At 37.5% G+C, this 21,421-nt stretch overlaps 1 protein-coding gene across 1 annotated transcript; it reads left to right on the top strand.

Moving 5' to 3' along the window:
* The first annotated feature begins 436 nt into the window (after positions 1-436).
* On the top strand, positions 437-18,724 carry LOC131077342 (protein OBERON 4). Its single transcript, XM_058014827.2, has 2 exons — positions 437-4,512; positions 17,842-18,724. The coding sequence occupies exons 1-2, from the start codon at positions 978-980 to the stop codon at positions 18,420-18,422; spliced, it is 4,116 nt and encodes a 1,371-aa protein (XP_057870810.2). The 5' UTR covers positions 437-977; the 3' UTR covers positions 18,423-18,724.
* Positions 18,725-21,421: the final 2,697 nt, after the last annotated feature.

Raw genomic sequence — 21,421 nt, forward strand, 5'->3', positions numbered from 1 at the left:
AGAAAAAGAAGATGATATGCCTTAGAATTACTATTGAATTAGGATTTTCAATGGTGTACCTAAACTCTTCCTGATGAATATTTTTTTTTTTATAATCTACACAAAATTTTCTCATATTCAAATTACATTATCTCGAATAAAAAATATAACCAGACACAAAATTTTATCGTATTCACATTACATTATCTCCGATAAAAAAAATATAACCAGACAACCATCAAATTTAATCTGCAAGAAAAAGAAAATGAGAGGCCTTAAGACCTTTGAATGGGAAGGTTTTTCCAAGGAAGTAAAATCCAAACATTGTCAAAGACTGAGAGGAAGAGCTATTCAAAAAACAAAACGGGAACTTTGGTAGATAAGATCTTGTTTGACTCCTCAGGCTTACGACAGCGGACCCATATGGAGACAAGAGCAGAAAAAAATATACAGTGATTTCAATCCACGGTCCAAAATATGTTATGCTTTACTTGTAAAGCAAATCGCAATCCGAGGGTGGGAATATAAAATCCGGCATGATGAAGAAAACGACTGGTTCACTTTAGTTTGAAAAATGAAAAAAGGTCAACCATAGCCTGTCTTTCACTTTACTTAACTGTACAACGTTCCGAGTGCGACAATCTTTCTCTGACAACCCCACAGCAACTTGCGTTGACGTTCTTCATTTGGCGTCAATTTCGAGCGAATTGCATTTCCCCATATTTACGAGGAATTTGGGTTTCATTTGGGTAGTTTGGCTTCATTGAATTCGGGGGTGAATGCCAAGGGAAATGGGTGGAGTTGCAGAGACGGCGGCCTGAATTCCGTGCCGCTTTTTATCCACAATGAGCCCGTGCGTTTAGCTCTGCTTTCTTGGCTCTATTTTTGGGCGGCTACAGGGGTCGTGCGTATGTGAAGAGGTAAGTAGGATATAGTCGGGCATTTGTTCCAGTAGAGGAATTTGTTGGATTGTTGAATTGGAATTTTTTTCAGTGAGGATGAAGAGACAAAGGTCGTATAGTGATGATTTAATGGAGGCAGATGGTAGCGGAAATAGTAAGGAATGGGGGCGGAGAGAACAGGAGGGGACCAAGATGCGATCGCTCAAGGGTTTGGACTCGACGGCTACCACTTGTTATAAGAAGAGTTACAGCAGCCGTGGATTTAACTATGAGAAGGATGAAGCGAGGGGGTCTTCGAGGAAGAGAATGGAAGAGACCGAGGGTTTTGAGCGACCCAGAGATGGGTATGCTAGGGTTTCGTCCCGGAGGGACTCAAACCCTAGAAGAACAGAAGCCCCTCGATCGAGCCGTGAGAGCGGCGGCGGGTACAGAGATGGCGGCGATTCTGGTAAGGGGAGGCTTGAGCGCGGTCGTAGATCCAGCAGCTTTTCGGTGGGCTCTGCGTCCAAAAGAGAGAGTTACGAGAATCTTAAGTTTGGGGCGAAGGGGTTTAGGTCGGAGAGGGAGAGGCCTAAGCGAGATGATCTACGGTCTTATGGGATGGAGGGATCCGGCAGCCTGTGGAAGAGAACTAGTGAGGACTATTACCACAGGAGAGGGAATGGGAATGGGAATGGGACTGGGAATGAGACGAGCGGCGAGGACCGAAGCAACGGGTGGTCACATGGTATTGGGCTTTCTAAGTCGCCGCAGGGGTCTAAGGAGACCGTGGATTCTTTTAAGGAGTCAAGGAAAGGTGAAGGGGCTATCAGTCAGAGTAATAGTAATAGTACTAGTGAGATGGAGGAAGGGGAACTAGAGCCAGAATTGGAACCTGAGCCAGAGTCTAGGGTCTGGCAACACCATGAACAGGAACATGAGCAACAAACTGGACAGCTTAAACCAGATACAGAGGGAGAGGGAGAGGCAGAGGCAGAGGCAGAGGCAGATGCAGAGGCAGGGGCCGAGCAGCACCAGGAGGAGCTAAGCTCCAAGGGGATCCAGGAAGAACACGGGGACATATCTGCTGCCGAGGCAGATGAGGGGATGGCCACGCAGATGGATGACTCAAAGCATACAGATGGAAAAGTCGATAAAAAAAGAGATGTCTTGTTTGGAGATGGAAGCCTTGATGGGGACAGAAAAGAAGTGGGAAAGGGAGAAGAGTTGAAGCCAGTGCTAGACCTTGACAAGACCAATGAGGGCGGGGAAAACAATGATTTGGAGATTTCCCCTAGAGTGAATCTTTGTTCGGATTCAGTAGCAAGGGATTTAGATTCGGCAGGGAAGAATGTGACCGTTGATGAGGTAGTGCAGGAACTCAATCAAAAGGAGACAGAACAACAACCTACAGCAGGTTGGGGAATTGAAGAGAGAAGGGGTGTAGATCTTGAAGTAGAAGTGAAGATGGAAACAATGGAAGACGCTTCGGATGAGATTGAGAAAGCTGAAGAGAAATCAAAACGCAAGGAATTAACCTTCAGTTTTATGTGCGACACACCAAGGCCTCTTGGGGATGTTCAGGATAAGATAGATGCAGGATCTAGAGGAGATCGTACGTTGAAATCTATCAACAGCCTATTGCCGCAGGAAGGAGAAGATTTGGGCAAAGATAAAGATCAGAGATTGTCTCTTTCTCTCTCAAATGGTCCTGGTGTTTATGGTAAGTGGGATGAAAGAGCTTTGCTGTTGAGCAATGAGAGGAAGAAAAAGGCCCCACTGGAAGAAGATCTTGGCGTTGGAGGCAGCAGCAGATTTCAGAGGGAGCCCCAAAGCAGCACTAAAATAGAGGCAGGCAGGTCGGAACTATCCAATGAAAAACAAAAACAAAAGAAGGCTAAGCTGGAGCCTCTGCAGCTTTCTCTGGGTTTGCCAGATGTTTCATTGACTCTTGCTTCTCCTAGCATAAATGTGGCTCCAGCTTCTCCTTCCAGGGGAAGAAGCTATCAGTCCTTAAGTCATACAGCCCATACAATTCATACAGCTCACACCCAAACAGGTTCAGATGCATTCACTACGTCTATATCATTCTCAGGTTCTCATCCATTTGTTCATAATCCCAGCTGCTCTCTAACTCAAAACTCAATGGAGAATTATGAGTTTTCTGTTGGTAGTCATCCTGCTTTTCAAGCAAATAGTGATCAGGTATCCCATGGCAATTGGAATGCAAATTATCCAAATGAGCAATCGTCCTATGACAATAATGGTTTAGTTGGGGTTGCATCTCAGGATGTGTTAAAACAACGAAGGGAAGCATCTTTGTATCAGAGAATATTACAGAATGGGAACTTGCCGGCTACTCAATTTTCTCAAGGCATGTTTGGCGGAAATAGTAAGGGACAGCCTTCGAAAGATAGGGATCCGACTACATATGAAAGAGGTGCAACTGATACTAACTTTCAAGGAAACTTTGCAATGACACAAGGACGCCATGGAAGAAGCTCAGAAGGAAGCTTAGGTAGAAGCAACAGTGTAGAAAGGCACGCTAAGTTTTTAATGGCTCAAGGAAAGCAAGCACGGAGTTCGGATGGAAATTTAGGCAGATTAAATGGCCCTGAAAAACATGCTATTTTCCCGAGAGAATTACCAGAACAGTGGAGAGAGGTCAAGTCCTCTCCTACACAGAGTGTGGGTTCACGAGAAAAAGGATCTGATCAGTGGAAGCAAATTATTAGGGATAGCAATAAGTCAGACAGAGAGAGGGCATCTATGCCTCAAAGAGGCTATACTGGACGGGGCATAGAGCATTCTATTCCAGGAGCTGTTCCAAGCATCGAGAGGGTTCTCTTTGACATTGTTTCTGAACCTATTCCAGTTATGAGTCAAAAGCTCAAGGAAATGCCAGCCAAAATTTTAGATCATTTGAGGCAGTGTTCCGGGGAGTTGATTGGTAAGAATGAAAAGGCTGAAGAGTTTTTCAGTTTGCAGAAAATATTGCAGAATAGGACTGATCTAACATCGGAGGTACTATTGCAAGCTCACAAGGTTCAGTTGGAGATTTTAGTTGCCGTAAAGACCGGGATAAAGGGATTCATACTAAATAATAACCTTCCATCGTCGGAGCTTGTTGAAGTCTTTTTACAAGTAAGATGTAGAAATATAGCATGTAGAAGTGCTCTTCCTGTGGATGACTGTGAATGTAAAATTTGTTCTCAGAGGAATGGATTCTGCAGTGCATGCATGTGTCTTGTTTGCTCAAAGTTTGATTTTGCCAACAATACATGCAGCTGGATTGGCTGTGATGTTTGCTTGCACTGGTGTCATACGGATTGTGGCATTCGCATGTCATATGTGAGAAATGGTCCAAGTGTAAATGGTGCGGCAGGGACCACGGAGATGCAGTTCCACTGCATTGGTTGTGAGCATGCTTCTGAGATGTTTGGTTTTGTTAAGGAGGTATTCAGAACTTGTGTTGAGGGTTGGGATGTTGAAACTCTTGCAAAAGAGCTAGACTGTGTGAGGAGGATTTTCCACAGAAGCGAGGATCCAAGAGGAAAGCAATTATGGAACAAGGCGGGGCACATGTTGACAAAGCTGGAAAGTAAGGCTGATCCTGCAGAGGTCTGTAACAGCTTCATGCTATTTTTGTCTGGTAAGCATTCCCTATTTATTCTGCTCAATGTTGACCCTTTTTTGTTTGTAAATAAATACTATGTTGCAAACCTTGGTGGCAAAGAACGTTAAGTTGTGAAGACCCAGGGGTTTTTTGAATTCTTAGATTACTGTTTGTTAAGCATTTCATTCTTACACAGTCATAATATTAGAATCTTTTAAATTCTTTTTGGACATTGATTTTAAATTGATTCAGATTGAATGTGAAGACAGCAGTCCTTTTTCTGCTTCATCCTAATGTTGGGTTACAGGATGTGATCCGAAACATCAATGCAAACAAAACCTGCACAGTAATATTTAAAAGCGCTCCAACCATCTACATGGTCTGTGGGAAAATCATGCTTGCTATCACTCCCTTTTGTTTTTGTTATCATTTTGGTTCCTTTAGCATGAACAACTCTTGCTGAAAATGGAAGCATTTGGATCTTTAGAGCTTGACCAATTTTCGAGCTTGTCTATTAGTTGAAGGCATGATATTTCCGCATTCCATTGTAATAATGGTAAATGTTTCTGGTTGTCACTGTGTAAGATTTTTCGCATCAATGTTTCGGATCACGTGCCATGATTCAAAACATTGGTGCAAAAAATCTTTCACAGTTACAACAAAACAAGAAACATTCACTTGACTATTAGTGTTTGCAATGAGTCATGATGTATACTAGAGGATTCTGGCTCTAGCATTTTTTTAATACTATGGCATACAAGAGCCACAAGTAGATGGGCCAATGTGGTACTCAGCTATGGTTACCCATCTCATCTTTTATCCAATTCAGAATAAATAAGTTTTCAAGGACAAGTTTCAGCAATCACCACACCTGTTTTCTTAAATTCACTATAACCAAGTTCAATCAACCAACCTAGTTCGACCAAAGTTTGATCAATCAACCAATCAACCTTAGTAAAGTGAAGGAGAGGGAAGTCATTGGCCAATAGTTTTTCAATTCATCTGCGCTGTTGGTTGAGTAATTTTGTCATTCGTTCAAAAGCGTGGTCATTCTGTCTCACTTTAAGATTAGGATTCATCCAGCTGAAATGTTTATTCATATATTCTTTCAAAAGGTAAATAAACTAGATTCAAAAGGTAAGTTTCAGCAATAGCCACATCTATTTTCTTAAATTCACTATAATTAAGTTCAATCAACCAACGTAGTTCGACCAAAGTTTGATCAATCTGAATCAACCAATCAACCCTAGTAGAGAGGAGGAGAGGGGAGAGGTGATCGACCAATAGTTCTTCAATTCATCTGAGCTGTAGGTTTAGTAATTTTGTCATTCTTTCAGAAGTGTGGTCATTCTGTCTCACTTTAAGATTAGGATTCACTCTGCTGAAATGTGTATTCATATATTCTTTTGAAAGGTAAATCAACTAGGTTCAAATGGACTCTGGCTCCAACTTTCCAGCCAATTGATGATAGCAAACACATCCCTTGTTAAAAAATTTGCAACAAATCCACTCTCCTAACCTGCAGTCAATTAATTCCTGGAATGACAGAAACCAGTTTCAACAACATAAAAGCTTATCATGGCTACAAATACAAATTATGAAAAAGGAAAGCTCACTCATCAATTGTGGGGCCTAGGAAGCATCTGTAGGTTGTTTTATGAATGTTCTAAGTTCAATCTCAACATTTTGTGCAGTTGTTTTTACTATTGCACACCACTCAATTACCTGATTTGTTTCAAGCCAGACCTCACCCCATGCAGATGTTACCTTCATTTGTCGTTCAACACTTGCAAAACAAGAATCTTGAACTTAAACGCAAAGTGAGAGTAAAACATGCCTATGAAATATAGATACTATATGTTTTTAGTTAAAAAATAAAAAATCCATCACAGCAGACATCTTTGGCTGGATTGTTATTAAAATGTTTCCAGTATGTCTGGAGGGGAAACACCTCAAGCATCCAAGTTCCTGGTCAGCACTTTACTATTTGTTGATTAATGAGGGCTCATCAGTGAATCTGTCAACCACAGAGACACAAATGGCAGCTCCAGTCCCTGGGCGTGTGGAACATTTTTAATCAAGGCCTGCACTTTTGTGGAGATGGTCCATTGGTTCTTGGATGAGTTTTGAATCTTTGTCTTAATTATAATAATTGCCCACTGGACAACCTGATCGGCACTTCATGCAAGCTCATCATATGTTTTGATTCATATCACTACATTACATGAGTTTGTCTGTATCTAGTCAAATTTGTTACTGTTAAATCTAAGTGGCACCTGGATTTTCTAACTACTTATCAGTTTTTTAGAACAATAGTTTTTATGAAGGGTGGCAGCATAGTAGGAGAGGATGGACCTCCATAAAGAGATCAAACGCTTCTCATGCCTGCTATCCTTATTATTAGTAAATTCTGGCCTCAAAATTTAAAATTTCAAGCGTCTTTTGTTTAAACTGTTAATATTGTTTTTGGATTTATTATCTGTTCTACCATTGGTCCATAGCTCATATAAGTTGCTGTGAGAGCTTTGTAGCAGGTCTCACGTAGATTTCTTATAGTTGCTATTTTGCCCAGCAACCAGGTTTGTTACGTCAAACTTAAGGTTTTTACATGTTACCAAGGATTTTTATTTTGCTATGTAAGTACAAATGCTCTCTCTCTCTCTCTCTCTAGAATCCATTTTTGGCCTATGCATTTTTGCTGTTATATATGTTTGAGTATATAGTGTTGTTTGTCACTTTTAAGTGCTTCTAAGTTTTAACATAAGTTCCCAGAAGGTGATTTACAGCTTGTCTAACAAAAGTGAACACAACCTTCTGAAAGACTTATCATTTTCCTATCGAGTTTGCATAGCTCATATAAAATGTTATTTGGGCTAACAGCTTTGTGAACAATGTCAATCTGGTGAATGATTTAAACTTAAAGTAGTGATGCATGGAATAATGCCACCACTACAATAAATACTAGGCTAAATTATTGGTTTGGGTATGTGGTTTCACTATGTGGATATTGCGATTTTTTCAGGGGTTTGATACACTTTGGGCACATTTGCACAAACACAAACACAAAGAGACACACATGCATATATACGTACATAAATATTTTAGCTTAAATAAAAATTAAGCTTGGATAGCCACATAACATAACATTCAAATAATAAACAAAACAAGCATAAAAGTTTTATAAGATCATATAGACTTCAATTTTAAAGCTGTAACCCCTTTTGAGTGGACACTTAAAAGACACTAGAAGTAAATTGTGCTGTTATTAATAATGTGAAGCCAGTAATAATTGCTTCTTGTTCCAAGATTTGCTGTAAAATATTCCAAGAGTGTACAAATTCCATCATCCTGCCCAGTGGTCAACTATTTCCAACCTAAATCAGAAGCAGGATGCACAGTCATGGCAGAAGCACAGAAGGTTAGAAAGTCTGCTGCCTAACAAGAATGTACAGAAAGCAGAGGGGAAATACCCACACTCAGTGCTCCTCTGGTTGCCAAATGGAGTTTTATGTCCAAAAAAACGTACTGCTAATCCAGTACAGGTTGTGCAGGTCCAAATTCTGTGAAACAGTTGCGTTGCTGTATGAAATTCTTTCCATGAAACATTAATGACCAGAACAACAATAAGAGTGCAAAAAAAACCAAAATAACACAAAAAGAACTAAAGAAAGAAAAATAAAATCGAAAAAAAGTCCCTGCCTGCACCCACCTGGACTGGATTGCGGACCTGGACCTGGATTCAAGGGTTATTCTGAGCGAACTAGTAAATTAGATACTAGGACAATAACAACAAAACATGCCCATTGTAGTTCTACTCTCAACTTAGAGACAAAAATCAACTCCATTTGGTCTGATGCTGTGCACCAATGTTGAGAGAGTAAATACATGGGATTAAAACCTGTGAGGCATGTTTGGCCCCCTGCATCTTCATGCTAGGACTGATTTCAAATTGGGTACTACTCCTGGGCAGGTACTTGAACTAAAAGGACTTGGGCACACCTGTTTTACACCCCTTCGGAGGGTGTTCTGACAGGGTAGGTTTTGGGTTTGTCTGAGATGAACAAGAGACATGCCTTCCCTGGTCAAACCCTGGTCCTCAACAATGGCAAAATAAAATGTTTTAAAAAAGTAAAATAAATAACAACGTAAAACCTAAAACAACACTAACGAAACAAAACATAAAAGAAAGCAACTTTAACCTTCCATATGGTGCAAATTCTAGCTATAAATTTATATTTTAATGTTATAACTTATATATATTTTATTTTTTGGTACTGCTGTACACAAGCTGTACTCAAACCAGGTAAAAAAATCATTAAACAACCAGACCCAAATTCATACCCTAACCAACAACTTACATTAAAAGCTTGGAATCATACAATTTGTGGGCCAAACAACTTGACATATTGCTGAGTTTCGTATAGAAGATCAGTCCTTACACGATATTTGGCAGTTGTGTTTCATCTCGAAGCAAATATGTTGCCATCCATCTGGATACAGTACTCACCAAGACCCTCTTACATGACTGATTCTTTCTCTTAAGTTATTGCAAGAAGCCAAGCAAACCTTGATTAGACTTATTCCAATTAAATCAGTTAGAGTCTTAGACATTACAATCCTAACTTTTGAGTTCATTTTTTTTTATTAAGGTGGAAATCACTGACACAATGATGGTCTAAATCTAACGATTTTTTGAGCAACTTTATCACATTCTGTCAAAGGTTGATATCTTGAACATAGCTTAACATGACTGATTCTATCTCTTCAGTTATTGCAAGAAGCTAACCAAACCCTGATTAGACTTGTCCCAATTAAATCAGCTAGACTTAGACATTACAATCCTAATTTTGAGTTCATTTTTTTAATTAGGCTGGAAATCACTGATGTAATGATGGTCTAAACCTAACATTTTTTGGAGGGACTTTTACCACATCCTGTTGGGTTGATATCTCGAACATAACTTAATTGATTGATATCTTCTAGTTTGCAATTTTGTATTGAAGATTGGAACAAAATTTCGTAAGTGTCTATTAAGTCATTGCCACAGAGGGTGTCCCTAAAAAAGTCAATGGTTTAATGTTTGTCCCTTTTCTTCCAGTTATCAATTGACATTATTATCTCCAAATATTCAACACAGACCCAAGTCTTAAATAACATAGTGAAAATATACTAGTTAATGCGGATCCTGTGAGTGTGGACCCTCAGATGAAGAATGTCTGGATGAGATAGTGAGGGAGTCCAAAGCATTGGTCACCCAAGGGGAATTTTATAAATAAGGATTGGGCTGAAGTCTCCAATCTCAACATTCTTGGTCCACAACTAGTGCCTATGTCTTCAGAATATTCTTCTGTGACCATTGCCAGACAAAGGACCAGCTTGAACACTAATCATTGATGATGGCAGTTATAAGAATCACAAATCATGTGCTTTGGCCCTCTTATTCAAATTGCCCACAGAATGGCATTCTCAGCCCTGCAGCTTTTGATAAATGAAAGATGATTGTTACTGATCAACATCTGTTGATAAAGCTCATAAAATTATATTTTCTGTAGAAAGCTAAGTTGCCGGTATGGGTATGTGGGTATGGTATGCCGGTAAGGCAAATTTTTTTTTTGTTTGGGGGGTTTGGGTACATTTGGGTACATCCGTACAAGAAGATATAAAAATCATAAATATATACATATATGCAGCCTTAAAATGTAGAAACAAAAATTAAATTTGGAATCCTAAATAATTAAACAATAGATTATAAATTTATAAATGATAAATATTTAAATTTAATTTAAAATGAAAGTGAAATTATTATAATTATGAAAGTAACCTATAACAACATTTAAATATTTACAAACTTCTAAATTACACAATAATTAAAATACTCATATTTAAAATAATAATAATACAAATCAAAATTAAATATTATATTTAATTTTAATTTGTAGTATTATTATTTTAAATATGAATAGTTTAACTAGCAAAATAGTTTTATATATATTTAAATTTGAAAGTAGTTTTATAACATGGTTTTAAATAAAAACAAACAAATAAAAATATGATTTTAATAGACAAATATGATTTTAATTTTCAAATATAAACAAACAAATTAAAATAAACAAACAAAAGTCAAAACTATAGAGAATAAATAATTTTTTTTAATTTCATACCTTGCCCGCTCTCTGCCATCACTGGTCGAAGGAATGGCCGTTGCTCTCTGACTGCCATCATGCCTCCTCTGTGCCATCGTGCCTCTCCTGTGCCGTCACTGGTTGAAGGAATGGTTTTCACTATGTGTCTGTGCTCGTGGTTTCCTCTCTGCCTGCCGTTTTCACTCTGCGTCGTGTGTGGTTTCCTCTGTGCTCCGCGGAAGGCATGCATTTTTAACTTTTGTTTTAGGGTATAAACGACCCAATGCGTCGGGATTTGTGGCTCAAAACGCGGATTCGTTTCAGGAGGAAAAAATCAGAACCCTGTCTGAATCCACATGGATTCAAGGTTGAATCCGAATCAGATACGTATCGTACCCGGATTTGGGGGAAAAATCTGATGTACTGGTAACTTAGGTAGAAAGTTTCATCGGTCAAACATGCCATCTACGATAGTGACCACTGTATCTATAAACCATGTAAGTGTGATAATGTGTAGCAGTTCAAGTTGTCTGTCAAGAAGTACCCCCATCTCTGGCAAGGCAGAAATTAAGTTGATCAACATTAGCAAGTAATTTTCCCTTTCTAAAGAAAATGGTTTCTTGGGAACTTCTCAATTTTTTCAAAAAACAGTGAAATAACTCTTGGGTGCTTACTATAATGTATTTTATTAGCCTAGAGGTCTTCCTTTTCTACAGCTAGTTAGATTTATGATGCAAACAGTTGAGAGGAGGATTAGAAGAGCAATGTCATATGTGTATTGATTACATTACACTCTGTAAAATCACGGTATAAAGTATAAACAGCTATCCTTTTTTCTTGGATGGATGACTTCATTGATCTACTACAAATAGTTAAGCTCTTCAGAAAGATGGATTGCTTTTGTACACTTGACACAACATTGTTTAAACTTTGTGTCTTATGTGAAACTGAATTTTGAACTTATTTGAATTAGATCTCTTAGTAGTTCATTCCTTCACACTTGGGCTACCTCTGAAGAGATAATCAGTGATATCTTGCTGCCTTATGTTGGGATCTTTCTTTTGAGCATGACCTTGAAGTTAGGAAGATTATCTGCAACATTTTGAGGTTATTTTGGCCTTCTACAAGAAACCCTGCCTAAAGCAATCTTCATGAAGATATTTCTCTAAGATACCAGTTTCTTCTGTTTTAGCCTGGGTCCTGGTACGGTTACTTTCCAGGTATGGCTTGGGTTCTTTCTGGGTGAAGTACCCACAGAGAACCCAGGCACCCAGGAAGAACGGAGGGCCGTACCCAAGCATAGTTTCATAAATTAAAACCTCAGTTTTACTCTCACAACTTTGTGACATCATTTTTTATCAGAATATGCCAGCAAGCAAGTAGTTGAAAACTTGAATATCATTTCAGTTGCATTTGTGAGCCATACATATGAACATGGGTTTAGTAAACGTTATATCATCATTACTGAGATTGATTTCAGTTGATTTACATTATGCATATGTAGCTGCTGTTTGCTTATGTTTTGTGAAATCACTTTCCCTGTGTTGTTAATGATTTGGCATTTTGTCAAATGTTTGAAAAATGAAATTGAACCAGCTTCTGCACTTGACACAGCTAGTGGTAGTGGCAAGCCAACTGATTGTGGTTCAAATGAATGGTCCATATCAGTAATGTAATTGAAGTTTTTGAACTATATATATATATATATAGTCATATATACACGGGTGTACCTGTACCCATACCCAAGGATTTTTTCTTTGCTGTACATGCGAATCTGTACCCGTTTCAGAATCGGTAACTTAGATATTTCTTTGACAAAATTAATTAACTTCGTTTTGAAACTGACTTTTGGGGTATCCATTTAGATAGTAAAAAATTCTGTTCCTCAAGAATGGTCCATATCAGTGATGTAATTGAAGTTTTTGAACTAAACTGCTTCGTGGGTTGCTTGAACTTCTATTGATGGTTTATCCATTACTTATCTGCTGTGGCTCACCTCCTCAACAAACTCACATGGAACATTTTATTGAAATGTGGGCTTTGGATTTGGGTTTGAAAAAGCTAATCTGTCATTTGAAGTATGATCTTATGGTGAATAAGAGGTAGTTTTTCTAGTACAGCTACTTGGACAGGCTTCTACATGTATATTTATAATTTGTTTTTTGAGATGTATGGCTTTTTTATCCTGATCAAGGTATAATTATAACTAGCTGCAAATAGTGCTCTGAATCCATTAGCTGTAATAATTGGACAGTATTCTATAGTGCACAAGCTAGAAGCGTTGTTACAAGCCAAAGTAGGTTGATGCAGCTTCAAACTCAAACATCAGCAATACATCTTGGCATGGAAACTACTCTCATAACTGCCTGATGTCTCAGAACATTGTGATATTATTGGATAATCTTAAATTTTAAGACATTTTTAGCCTTTATGCCTGCATATTGAACCCCTTGTTACAGGTTTGCAACAATTAACAGCAATAAAGGGCTCTTTTTACTTTATTCTCTTGAGTTTGTGATGATGTACTCTTTGAATCTGTTAGCTCTTTTTACTTCCTACTCTTGAGTTTGTGATGATGTACTCATTGAATCTGTTATGTACCAATGGCATTTCTTGTAATTATCTGCTGGCAATGATCCTTATAAGGGGTCAGGGATCCATGGACCTTTTATACTTTTATAAGCAGCTAATTGGTTTACCAGGTGAAAGAGTGGCGATGATGATTAAATTTACAGTTTTTTATGCATTCATTCCAAGTCTTCCAACTGGAGGCTTGGCTTGAATCAAGCTTTTATTAATGCCTTCTTGATTGCAGAAAATCATTTGTGGTTTTCCATTGACAACGTGATTCTATTTTTGTAATAGTGTGTGCTTGTCAAAGGGGCTGTCAATTTTTAGCCTTCATAGATGAGACGGTTATACATGCATAATGTTATATGCCAACAAGAACTACAGGGGATACTGTTGTAATCCTAATATGATAAATCTTAATGTGTTTTTTTGGACATTAATGGCACAAAACATGATAATTCAACCTGTAATGCATACCTTATATCACAGTAATGTAAATCACATCTAAAGGGACCATGTGATCTTTGGAACCTCTCACAGAAAGCTGTAAAATTTCTACTAAAAGGGTTCCAGGATTGTCATGAACATTTGCAGTAGCTGAAGGATCTGTTGCGCCATTGACACTTGCAATAGTGTGGAAGAAATAAGTACTCTGTCTAGCTACTATCATAGGAGAGCTCTGAAGCAATGTCTATAACTACATCATAGAGGATCATCATAGGCATCTGTGATCAAAGTATCTATACAAGTCAGATAAACATACAATGAGTTCCCTGTAAGACTGCAAATAATGTCTATTGATTTGATAATAAATTGGTCATCTGAAGTTCAAATGCTCCTTGGTTTCTGCCTTGAGTAAAGAACAGTGTCTGCAGATTTATCCTTGTGAGGAAGGTAACGTATGTCTACACTCTCAATTAGTGAGGGCACCCCTTCAGTCACCTAGAGGAAGTCTAGCCTACTAGATTTATAATGTCCAGCTTACAAGATTTATATGTCAGTGATAGTTGGGATGAACAACAAGGACATAAAAATTTGAAATACATGAAGTGGAATTCGTACTTGGGTGGATATGCCGTAAAGGTGCAATTTTAAAGAGACTGAATTAAGCTATTATTATTTGTACCTATCATATTTGTTAATGGCATTAATTTTTTCCAAGGAGGGAGGAGGGGTTGAGTGCCAAGGGAAGAGCTTAAGAAAGTCTATATAGAGAGAGATGGTTGACAGAAATATCAACTTTCAGCAGGGAGAAGAGCTAGAGGCCCCAAAGACAACATAGCTTTTGACCAGGATCATCTGAAGAGGCTTATCTCTGGAATGAGTGCAGAACTAAATGAGTGTCCATAAGCAGTCTATCTCACAAATCTTGGGAAGAGAAATGATGATTCCAAAACTCTTGTGACAGTGTTGAATCATATGCTCTGCCTGAACAGTATATTGAGAAACATTCCGCTTGCTACAGATAATCTATCAAAGCATAATGGTTTGTATTCTCTCAAAGTGATCACATCCCATGTAGCCAACGTAGTGTTCCTCAACCTTCAATATGTGAGATCTTCAGGATTTATGAGCAAACCTAGAGCTTTATAGTTTATTATGGGAGAACAAGCCAACAGTACTGCATCATTTGCAAAAACAAGTTATGTAGACAAGAAGGCAGAGGCAAAACCTTATTAAAATGTGTAGATTCTATGAGAAGATGCTCAAGTTCTTAAATGTTTATCCTAGATAAAATGTGAGGAAAAGTGCAAAGCTGCTTAATTCCACACTAGAAAATGCTTTTTTATTGGTGGGACCTGTATGGATCTTTTGGTGGGGACTAATGTGTGAACCTATTTTCTTAGCATATCTCAATGATCATAAATCTATTGAGCTGGTCAAATCATTGACTTTGAGATTCAAAATCCGAATTTAATTTTAGTTCATTAATTACTTAACTTCAACATTAGTTCCAAGACTTAAATGCATATATTTAAAAGATTGCCAGAGTAAATCCATCCATTTGTCCAAATGTTTCCCCTGGGGATTCTTTTCTTAATTTTTTATCTGCAAGACTGTAAATCAATTTATTAGAACTTTTATGGAGATTTTGTATTTTTAGTGTTTCTTGATTGTCTAGAGAGTATGTTTTGCAGTTTCATTTGACTTGTCTCTCAGCTAGATGCCAGCCTTTGGGAAAAATATTTTCATGTCTTGTGCTCTTTCTGTTTCCATAACATGAAAAACATTAATAAAAGCTTGATTCAAGCCAAGCCTCCAGTTGGAAGACTTGGAACGAATGCATTTGTGCTCTTTCTGTTTACTTGTCTGTCAGCTAGATGCCAGCCTTTGGGAAAAATATTTTCATGTCTTGTGACAACCTTTCAATATTAAATTGAATATTATCAGGCATAAATATGCTCTCTTTTTTGCACGAGGAACTTTCCAGAATGAAAACAATTTCTCCATCTCATACACACCACCGTCACTGCTCAATGTGTTATTTTTATGCCCACTTGAAATATGTAGAAGTAGAAATCAAAAGTACCGATCTTATTGGTTGTCTGATTGAAAATGTCTCCCTGCATCGGTGCATCCTAGGGGCTGGATAGCCATTTACATTGATACAATAGTTTTTGATTAAGGTAAAAACAGGTTTTGAAGGGACCCGAACCATTGATACTCATACAATAGTTAGTTGGCAACTATTATGAATTTATGATGATTGCCTTTGAAAATCATCATCATAATTTATAAATTGCATATTATTTCATTTTACATCTTCCCTAGTTTAGTGAAAATTTGGGGAGAGGTTTTAATCTTTGCACTCTGTTGCAGCTACTCACTCAACATTGAAGGCTATGTTTGTGGCTTTGACTCAACCAAATCAATGACCACCTCTAATTGTCTACCTTTCTTTTGAAAAGCTGAAGGTTGTATTGTATTTTATAATAATAATGGCATTTGAATTTTTGATACTGATAGTGTGATACTTCATTATTGATCAATGATATTATAAAGATAATTGTCTAAGTTGTCGATTCTGTTCTGCACTCCCAAACACTCCCATTGTAGGAGAAGAGATCCAAATAACTAGTAAGGGTCTAGGAGTGGAGACTGCAATGGGATTGAGGGGTACTGTCCCTCATGGGGCTCGGGGGCAACACCCCAGTGGGGTTGAACAATAGCGCCCCTCGTGGGGATTGGGGACAATGCCATCAACAGGTTCGAGGGGCAGCACTCCATGTGGGGGACGGGGGGTAACGCCCCAGCGAAGTCAAGGTACAGTGCCCTTGCCACCAAGCCCAAATTAAGGCCTTCAAAACCACACAAAACTTCACATTGCACACTATTTTCACAATTTTATCGTAAGGGAAAATTAGGTTATTGGCACATTTTGTTTTTAAAAATGTTTTAAAAAATTCAATTTTTGTTTGGGCGAGGACTTGATAAGTCAATGCCTGAGATTTGTCGAGTTTTTTGAAAAAACATGCCAATAACTTGGCAAAAATCCCTGCTAGTTTTTTGGCGAGTTGCTAGGTAGAGAACAAGTCTGGTGAGTACTTGCCGAGTCTGCCAACTATGGGGTAAATAATGAAAATCGTCTTATGTTAAAGATGGTCTCATACCAAATTCCCAAAATGCATGCCTCAGCACTTCATTACCTTGGGATGAGTTGACTCGAATGAAAAAAATCCTTGGTCAGGTTGTTGATGGCTTGAGCCATTGAACCATAACTTAGGGTACTTATCTAATACCAGTGTCTGTTAAGCATTGTAATGTTAAAGAATGGGAGACATAATTGTATTTCAAAAAGACTAAATATTTGTATAATAAGAAAATTTTGAGGGAAATCATTTACACGTCTTTATCTTGGTAAATCTAACAACTTTATGTACACTGTATGTGAAAACCTGGTCAAATTTTTTTTTACAATTTTACTAATTGGTATTTTTTAGTGAAAATATTAAAAAATTAGCCAATTGGAGAAAAATGGTCTATATAAAAAGCATTGCCATGAAGGGGCACGATCGTCTAGAAAGGAGCCTCAAACTTGAAGACGACTAGAGTTAAATATTACATTCCAAGTCGTGCATAATTTTGGTGTTTGTGGCTTATGCTCTAGGATTGTTTCCAATCTCAGACCCATTTTTGGAATTCAACTCTCCATTGAAAGGACCAAGCATACATTGGAGAGCTTATAGTTTCCCTCCCAGCGGAAAGGATGGTAACAAATATGAGTCTTAGATTTTGTCTGTGGGTCCTTATAGATGATTTACAATTTTACTTCGAAGAGAAATCAACTAATGGCCAATTTTTTAATATTTCTGCTTATTATTATATTTATCTTAAGACCTCACCATTTACCCTCCATCCCCCTCCAAATGCCAATTCTATTATTAATAACTGTGTGAGACATGTATGCAGTTTCCCACATTTCTTTTTCTTCTTGTGCATTTCCCAAATTTCTATTCGTTATTACTCTTAAATATATGCATGCACAGATGCAAAACATTTATCCATTTTTAATAAGCTGGATTTAGCACAGGGATGGTTCAAATGACTACTGTAGAGGTTCTGCTGTTCTGTAAGTTGGATTTAATCTATTCAATTGAAAATGCACATAGTCAGCTATTAGTCAAATATGTGTATATGATAACTAACAGATCTTCTGCTGCATTAAATACAGAATGTGATACCAAGGTTACTGGAACCTCTTGTGTTACAGCCAAGGATCCTGTTCAGTCAAAGCAAACTGATACTATCAGTCGAGTGCCTACTGCTGTTCGAGAAGCTGTGTACAACATACCATCTGGTTCAGGTGAGAAGATTGGGACATCTGGGGCTTCTGAGAGAGCTCGCACTGGTCTTCAAAACTATGATCGGGAAGCTGAAGGTAAGAGGACAGAAGCTACAGAGATGCAATATAATAGGACAAGGAATAAGGCTGAGATAGATGAGTTGGAGAGTATTGTGAGAATTAAGCAAGCTGAGGCAAAGATGTTTCAAGTTCGTGCTGATGATGCTCGTAGAGAAGCAGAAGGGCTTCAGCGGATCGCAATTGCTAAGAATGAAAAGATAGAAGAAGAATATGCATGCAAGCTAGCAAAACTATGTCTTGCTGAGGTTGAGGAAAGGCGTAAAAACAAGCTTGAAGAGTTGCAGATTATAGAAAGGGATCAGCGGGAATATTATAACATGAAAATCAGGATGGAAGCAGACATCAAAGATTTGCTGATGAAGATGGAAGCGGCAAAGAGACGGTTTTAGATTAATGGCATTTGGGAGAACAATCAGAATAGCATCACGAGAGGCAGAACCCATTGCTTTTCCCCATGCATAATTTGTTTATTCTTAGTGTATAGAAAAGCATGGCTGAAATATGTCATGCCCTTGTACTATTATAGTCATTTTATCGTAACTTTTGTAAACAAGGAAAAGTTAGCATACGCTGTAACTAGTTAATACCTATTTCTTTCTCCCTGTCAGCAACCTTTTAAAACCTGTGCAATGAAAAGTTACAATCTGACAAATCTAACGTTTGCAACCCCATAAAAAGGGCTAATTTTCAAGAGTGCTATATAGTTGCAGGACAAAACCTTCCACTTTTGCCATTAAAACGTTGTTGCCAAGTTTACATTCAGCAGTGTAAATTTCTTAATTGGAGGCTATGCCTATACAACATACAAGTTATACTTTTACGAAGCAAAAATTTCCAGTGAAATTGCCAAAATCGCTAACATCTAGAGTGCTGCAGCAGGAAGAGAACCTCCTGTTTTTTCTATAGTATCGTCTCCCGAGCAACAATAAATTAGTAGTAATTTTCTTTGTCCGTGCTCTGATGAATGTCACGTTACATGGGTTGAGTTTAAGAAATTCAATTTTTATGTGCGATGGAAGTTTATATTGTACCTGTTAAGGTTCTCTGCCTCCTATTTTCTTAATGACAGGGCTATATGCTTTTTGGCAAATGAGCACAAAATGCCATATATCGTTGGGGGATGCCACATTTATTTAATCTGAACTTACTTTTTAACTCAAAAGTTAACATCATGTGAATTAAGCTATAGCCAAAGCTAGTTAGATGTATTAGTAATTTCTAACCGATGCAAAATTGACAGCAAGTGAAATAACAAGTAGGACCCTAATGAGATACAAAATAGCATTTTAGATATCTTTGACAAACCAAACTACATCATATCATGACTTGCCATGTAAAATATAAACTTCCTTAGAGGTTGTTCGGGAGTTTATTTATTTTCACTCCTAATTTTATCGGAGTGCTCAACCAAAGTCCTCATTCTCGCTTAGACAAATGTTGATTCTATGAATATAATACAATCAACTTCATTTAATTTTAGGTCATTTTTGCCCTTTGTTGACTTGATATACTGGCATTCTGCCTTATCTGATGGCAGGGGATGGAAGCCTACGGGCAGTCAATAGCATCTTTACCAATTTGTTCTGTCTTACAACTTTTGTAAAAGTTCCTGAGAGTTGATTTCTACCATATCAATCAAATGCTCATGGGGGACTGGACATCAGTACGACGGGCAGATCAATTTGATGCAAGAAAGAGGAACCGAACATTGATATTTATTTGAGAAATGGATGAGACTGCCTCAGTGGAGCAATTTAGAAAGAACAGGCGTCAAATTTTGCTTAGAAGGGTGGAGTTGTTGCTAAGAAAGATCATTTATACAATTTAGAACAGGCTTGAAATGTTTGCTTAGAAGATCATTTATACAATGTTTGATGAGACCGCCTCAGTGGAGCAGTTTAGAAAGAACAGGCTTGAAATGTTTGCTTAGAAGATCATTTATACAATGTTTGATGAGACCGCCTCAGTGGAGCAGTTTAGAAAGAACAGGCTTCATATGTTTGCTTAGAAGGGTGGAGTTGTTGCTAAAAGGGTGATGAAGTTATTGCTAGGAAAGATCATCTATACGATGGAAGCTCAGAGAAACTGAATGAACCATATGAAAACCTAAACATTGTTGAGGACTGATTCCAGGAGTCAATTATTCTTAAGTTATAGAAACTCTAAATTTAGGGGAGAGGATCCAGCATCTGAGCGCATTACAATGACTGTGATGGTAGTAGTTAATTTAATATCTATATTGTTCAATTTTTTTAACAACATTGCATCAATATTTGTGACTTTAAAGTTGTTATTGCTGATAATGATTATCCTTAGTTGTTAAAAGCAACCAAGCATGTGATGTCACATCAGCTGCACAACTATGGGTCTCCCTTTTGCATGAACATTGGTCTCACTTTTTTTGGGGCTGTTTTGGACACCTTGGTAAAAAGCATGCTGATGTGGCATCATATTTGATAATGTGGCCCTGAAACCTTAGTTATAAGCAGGGGATTTGTCAAGTAAGCTGCTGTAAAAAATTGGGAGTGATTTGAACATAAGATTTTGAGAAGTGCAAAGTTAGGATGCTCAACTATTGGATCATCTCCATTAGTATTATTAACTTAATTGTAAGTGTAATCAATTAAGTAATTTGGGGGGTCATAATATGACTGGTGACTTTGAGTTTTTTAATTACATCAGTAAGCAATTAATTTATAATTTGATATCTATCTTATTAGATATTATAATAAGTTTATATCTTACCATATTATATTGTTTAACTTTTTTTTATATATGTATCTAGTTTGAGACACTACAATAGAGTGATACCTTAAATATAGACATTTTCAAGAAATGAAAAAAATATGAAGCTCTCTACTTTAAAAGATCAAGTTTTACTTCAACAAAAGACTATAAAGGTATGATATATTTTTTATATTCCAGATCGTTTACAAAATATTTTTCTCTTACGAGCATCAAATCAACATGTGGAAGACCATGAGTCACAAATTAGAATCCACTTATTAGAAACCACCATTAGCTCATTTTGAGCAACCACACTAGAATCAGCCTATGAAAGACCAAGAGACACAAATTAGAATCCACTTATTAGAAACCACCTAGAAGCCAACTGTGGAAGACTAAGAGTCACAACTTTGAATTCCATATTAGATGTCCCTTTGGGATTTGAACTTTGATCTCCACAATGAAAACTCAAGGCTTTAACCAATAGAACACAACCCTTGGACAAAGGTATGATATTTTTAGAAACATATGTACTTATAAAATACTGCACTTCTTCTAGAAATAAACAACCATCTTATTGAATATATGCAACCAAAGAGCCTTTTAAATTTTTCTTAATAGTGGGTGATGCATCCTTTTTAGGTTTGCTTCCTAGACACTT

The sequence above is a fragment of the Cryptomeria japonica genome, chromosome 4 (assembly GCF_030272615.1).
Source record: "Cryptomeria japonica chromosome 4, Sugi_1.0, whole genome shotgun sequence".
Taxonomy (NCBI): domain Eukaryota; kingdom Viridiplantae; phylum Streptophyta; class Pinopsida; order Cupressales; family Cupressaceae; genus Cryptomeria; species Cryptomeria japonica.

Coding starts and splice junctions, on each gene's coding strand:
- LOC131077342 (XM_058014827.2), top strand. CDS start 978: ATGAAGAGACAAAGGTCGTATAGTGATGATTTAATGGAGGCAGATGGT. Junction 4,513..17,841: donor CTTCATGCTATTTTTGTCTG/GTAAGCATTCCC, acceptor CATTAAATACAG/AATGTGATACCAAGGTTACT.